Here is a 6,012-nt window from a genome sequence, read left to right on the forward strand (position 1 = left end):
CATGTACAAGGACAGTATGCAACCGGAGCATTTTCTGTTCCGCTCATCCACCTCTATATGATACATAGTTCTTTAGTTTTTGCATCTCCCAATCAACGATGTCAATGGGATGGCGTTTCTGATTTATCCGTCCATCTTCTATTTGGGGGACTTAGGAGGACATTATATTGAGCAGGCCCAAGATAATGAGGGAGATTTTAATAACGCGTTTGGGTATAGGGTGAGATCGCCGATAGGGTTTTTAAGGTCTCCCCCGAATCTTCCCAAATACTCCCATCTCTGTCTTGATCATACACTTCTCACTCTTTTCTTTTGGAAATTTGTACACTTCTATCTCTGTATGCAGCATTGCTGAGCAAATTACGGGCAAAGAGATATGTGCATTTTTAAACTAGTTTACAAGTCAAATGGATCTTAGACCTGGGTTCCCTGGGTGCTCCCTTCACCGCTATGACAAACTGGGTTAGATTCTGAATGTGAGGTTCCACTCCCCACCAACCTTGGTTAAATTCATTAGCTGATTAGATTTGACAAACTGGGTTAGATTCTGAATGAGAGGTTCCAATCCCCACCAACCTTGGTTAAATTCATTAGCTGCTTAGATTATATAATGTTCGTACATGCACTTAAAAAATGAAAACCAAGCTTAGACCTGTAAGCCGATCACAAACTGAGCGCTTAATTTTTCTTTTTTCCTATACAATCTAACCTTTCTGAGCAAAGTTCGAGCCAAAAGATGAACAAGGTTCAAACTATAACCAAGCTTGATTTGTTTACACTAGGAGGTAATCTCAAACAAGCTTTTACCATGCAAACACGACTCCAACTCAAGCAACTTGGTTCGCTTTACTGTCCTGGCACCCAATGCAACTCTACTATCAGGTCCTTTTTACCAATGAGTTGTTTGTGGTTCTACTTATTTGGGTTTTGCACTGCGGTAAATATCTGAACATCACATGCAACTATGGTGAAAATACAGTGGTCATACTCCACAAACTTTATAGATCAGCTCTAGTTTCAGACATTGCATCCTGCTAAAACAACTTGGACACAAACTCGAATTTACAACTGATCTGTACAATTCACATTCCTGCAAACATCATTTTGTACAGTTCTTTCCATAATTTTCTTGTACTTGGTATACACAATAAAATGACGACTACCAATTAAAGAATTTGGCAGCAGAAGATGTAGCAACAGTGAGTAGTTCTTACAAACCAGCACAGCAAGGGACTTTCATAGCTTAGTAGCTCACAGAACATCCCGACATCCTGGCACTTTCATCCAACTAAAATCAGCCTTGTTTGAGTAAGCAAATGAAATCAGATAGACAACCATCATGCCCGATCAGACCTGCGAAGCTTATTTAACCTGCTATCATCCAGCATTGTCAGATAGATAATCATGGGGTATTCTTGTTCAAATCACCAGAATTGTCCTTCTCCGCGTCAATTACGTCGGATGAAAGCAACCTCCTCTGCACAGGATATGAAGAGTGCCATGAGACTAAAGGACTAAACGGTAATCATCAAGTATTAGGCCAGTTATCCATAAGGCACGGCAACCAAATGATACAAAAATAAAATGGAACTTAAGAGGTAACATCTATCCTCATGTCCACACACTGATCATGTAGTTGATGCTAAAAGTATTAAGCAACACTTGAGTGGAAAGGGCACTTACGTCTTCCTTAAATTCAGGGCTGGTCAAATTGATGGAGAGGTTTCGCATTAACAGTAAAACCTGAAAAGGAGAAGAAAAGAAAAATCACAAATGTGGTTTTTGAAAGCACAAGTATACTCATAGGAGCAACTCTTCAGCATTTATTCAACCTCTGAAATCACCAAGGGAAACTTTATTGAAGTTGATTTAATGTACATTAAAGCTCAGAGAGCGAGGGCATCAAAGATTTAAGTCACAGACTGATCAAACAACAAGCCAGAAAGCATACTGTCTCAACATCAATAGGGTCCATCTTCTTTAGTTTCCCCAACTGACCGGTGACATTTGGGTCAAAAATGCTACCAATAAAGCTGTATACTTGCACGAAGTCAGGCAGAACTGCATCAAAAAAAGAAGTATCAATAAGTAGAAATGGTACAGAAAAGCAGAAACCAGAAAGCATACAATAAATATCATGCCCTAAAAGTTTAAGACCAGGAAATGGAAATGTGCCAAGAAACGGGAGAATTATATATGGTATACCGCATACTCATAATAACCACAGTGAAGAAGGAGGAGGAGGAGGTTTATGACCAGTTAAAGGAAATATCCCACAACAAATGGAAGAATTATCTATGGTATACACATGGTAATAACCATGATCCAACACCTTCAACAACAAAATAATTCAGCAGCAGCAGAAGAACTAAGAAGGTCAAAATCTACTAGGACTTCACAAATGCTTACTAAGTTAAATTTTTTCCTACACTCAAAAAATTTAAATTTTCACAAGCAAGATATTATGTGCAATGGAATGATTGTTACCTCTCAATGGCGGGCCATGATTGCCTTGAACTAACATTTCTCCCGATGGCCATGTTCTTGGAGTGCTCTCGGCACTACTGCAACAGTTACTTGCTGAAGGTTTCCCTTCAGATCTCATATCACCTGTAAAAATTAAACTATCATCAAATGTAGTTGAAACTGGAAGTGATCATAGCATATCACTAAAGACAATGGGGATAATGACCTTGAGTCGCATGTGACAAGCTGCCTGCTTGTACAGAGTTGTCAGTCCGGGAAGATACCGCTGCACCTTTAACAGGCTTCCCAAGTAATGAAGAAGAATCAGGCCTTCTTACCAATCCAAGTTCAGAAACAATAGGTAAAGCTTGAAATGATCCTGTGACTTGGGAGAGAGCTAAAGCTGCAAAAATGAGCCCGGGTTTCAATAAGTAGGCCTCAAAAGACATGACAATGAATAATCATCATGAAATTGCTCTGCCTAACCATTTTTTGAGGCTTTTTGCGGATAGGGGTGCGCAGCTTTCCTTTTTGGACGAGGTGGGGGTAGATGTTCACCGGTCCCACTCTTCTGAGCCTTAAGAAAGTACTTCTGTGCATGGCTACGTATCTGCAAAATTTATCTTCCACTATTCATGTCTCTGCTTTTGGAGTAAGCTATCAGCTACCCTACACTATAAATCAGCTCTCTTGTATAATAGAATTATACAAAATACAATATCGGAATACTTTATGTAGCACGGATACGAACACGGACACGGCTGGAGACACAAACACAGATCCGAGACACCATAATTCCCAAAAAACTGGGGACATAGACATGACGGGGGACACGGCAATTATTTTTAAAATAATTTTTCTAGTTATGCACACATACATGTTACAACTAAATATTTAGGTTAGGACTCATGTAAGATGCATTATCAACTGGTGGTATATGCCTATTTTCATACACATGACATTACACTTTTGGACCAATAATTTGAAGTTAAAAATATTTTACCCCCAAAAAGCTTTTAATATTATGAAAATCCCAGCACATCCCACCATAAAAAATTTACAATTTAATGGACACAACACTCCCTGGCGTGTCGTGTGTCCCCAGAGTGTCCGACATGGATACGGTTCTAGAAGTGTCGGTGCTTCATAGGGAACACTAGATGGGTGTAGAACACTTGTTCTGATATGTCGTCATTCTTGCAGCACAAAACTGTGGAGTGCTGGTTAAGTGGACAAAAACAAGAAGCTACTCTAGGATAAGCAAAATAAGTTCCTTGGATGTTCAAAATGAAGAACAATACGTGCACATAAGCGGAAGAGCACATTTCTCAAGTCTAACCACCCAGCGTTCATTAATTTTATACTGTAAGTGAAATTAAAATAATCAACTTGATATTACCTGGATAACACTCTTCGACCCAATAAATGCTTCAATCTTTTTCCAATCACGGTCAAAGCTATACAGATCAAAAGATGGACAATATTAAAATTTAAACCACCATTGCTAACAGTTACGAATAATAGGAAATAACGGGTTTTGTTCCATTGTAACTTGCCACCCTTGAAGAGCCAAATACTCCTAACGGACGTAGGACCAAACCAACAACCAAATATTCAAAAGTCTTGCCAAGGAATGAATTGCTCGCATCTACAAACACAAATCTATCAAGATTCATTCTACATAATACACCACCTATCAGTAGACACTTGGTAACCTCAACACAAAAAATCTTACTACTTATTCCTAAAATTGTTTAATTCCATCCCCCTCCCCAAGCCTTCTTCTCTTTCCCGCAAAACTTGCCATTGCTCCTGTATCAATATGTCCTGCCTAAAGTTTGTTCAAATCTGGGCTAAATGAACAATAAGACACCCTAAGCTTACAGTAGTTTCAATTAAAGCACTACAGCAAACACGAGTGATGGCTTCAAACTAACAAACTGGATGCTAGCAGGGACACCATCACCGTATTCAACAAACTTGTTAATGATTTATTTTCTGAAATTGACTATGTCTACTTTACCTTACACTTCCTCACATTTCATATGCATGACAAATAAGCTTCAAATGTGTCCTTTACCATCCTCATTAGGCTCTTCTGGAATCAGAACTCACATTGCCTCCAAACTAAAATTGTATTACGAAAACTTTTTTAACTAGAGCTTCAAAATCGAGATAAATAAACGAGCACAGAACCTCTACTCCAACCACACAACCGATTAGGCAAAATTTCATGAAAACTTGGGCTCTGTTTGCTTGGACGTAAAATATTTTGGAGGAAAATATTTTAGGCATTTTCAGTTGTTCGGCTGCTTAAAAATCAAGTAAAATATTCTTTGGGGGAAAATAATTTTCATCCGAGACCGTAAAATGACTTACATGACGAACCATTGTAAGTTATTTTCCAAAATTGATCAACCTGCTATGAGGGCAAGGTTCCGCCTTAATTCTCACGCACCAGCAAGTTCAATATCGTTTGTCTCTCTCTTGTGCTTCCCACCATTTATGCTTCACCACGTCACCCTCCACCAAAATTAAAGAGCACTCCAAGAGCCAATGCCAACACGAATGTAAGAGAACCGAATCACTTTGTTCTTGGTGAAAGATCATGTCAACCAAACACCGGAAATTAAAAGTACGAAAAATGTTTTTATGAAAAATTATTTCCAAAAAAAAATATTTTTCATTGTAAAATGTTTTATGGCAAAACAAACGGAGCCTTGATTTGGAACAACAAAACCCTAGCCCATTCTACTCACCACAACAACAAAACACTTTAAATTCCCAACGAATTCCACTTGACTACCCACAAAAAAATGCAATTCAAAACCCCAGCTCAATTCAACTAGAATGAAGCTTCGAATGGGTATTAGGCTCTTTTGCAATCAAAACTAGTATCACACCCAAACCAAATTCGTATTTTGAAAACTTTTTTAATGAGACCATCAAATTGTGATAAAAAAAAAAAAAGAAAGGTCTTGCTAACCTACGCCTAGTAGGTTAATATGCAAATAATGCTAAACAAGTACAGATTTCAATGCATATCTCACGGATACTAATAGACTTCCACACATATCAATACACTTTTCTATGATATCAATGCACTTTTTATATAAAACTTTCTATGGAACGACAAACCCTAACACGTTCCCCACGCCATTATCACAAAACACTGGAAATTTCCAAAATTGCAATTCAAAACCCTAACTCAATCCAATAGTCAATATTCAATTACCAAAATCCGAATGAACGTGGACTGGTGGACTACTTACAGTTGGAGGGCTTCGAGGAACTTGTCGTGCTCGGGTTCCGTCCAGCTCTCGCGGGACTTGGTAATGGTGTAGGGTTTTCGGACCTTCTTCGAAAGGTCATCGGACGACGACGTTGTAGACGCTGCGGCGGCGGCGGGAGTGGAGAAAGCGGCCAGACCCGGGAGGGCCATTACGGTCGGGTCCAAGAAGAAGGGTTCGGGTGGGTTCGGGTTCACGGACACCATGTGTACTGGGTTTGTCATTTGTGTGCTTTCTGTTTGTGTAGTAGCAATAA

The 6,012-nt window shown here is 39.1% G+C and overlaps 1 protein-coding gene across 3 annotated transcripts; it reads right to left on the reverse strand.

Moving 5' to 3' along the window:
• Positions 1 to 963: 963 nt before the first annotated feature.
• On the reverse strand, positions 964 to 6,012 carry LOC131319660 (protein REVEILLE 6). 3 transcript variants are annotated; one of them, XM_058350032.1, is made up of 9 exons: positions 5,739 to 6,012; positions 3,866 to 3,923; positions 2,953 to 3,076; positions 2,693 to 2,869; positions 2,488 to 2,610; positions 1,952 to 2,061; positions 1,684 to 1,743; positions 1,372 to 1,477; positions 964 to 1,271 (listed from the first exon to the last, which is right to left on the reverse strand). In XM_058350032.1, exons 1-8 carry the CDS (start codon positions 5,978 to 5,980, stop codon positions 1,403 to 1,405), a joined length of 969 nt encoding a protein of 322 aa, XP_058206015.1. In that variant the 5' UTR covers positions 5,981 to 6,012; the 3' UTR covers positions 964 to 1,271; positions 1,372 to 1,402. The 3 variants fall into 3 exon arrangements, with proteins under 3 accessions (XP_058206015.1, XP_058206014.1, XP_058206013.1); XM_058350031.1 differs by having other exon boundaries at positions 964 to 1,277; XM_058350030.1 differs by having other exon boundaries at positions 964 to 1,477.

This window comes from Rhododendron vialii, chromosome 3a (assembly GCF_030253575.1).
Source record: "Rhododendron vialii isolate Sample 1 chromosome 3a, ASM3025357v1".
Taxonomy (NCBI): Eukaryota; Viridiplantae; Streptophyta; class Magnoliopsida; order Ericales; family Ericaceae; genus Rhododendron; species Rhododendron vialii.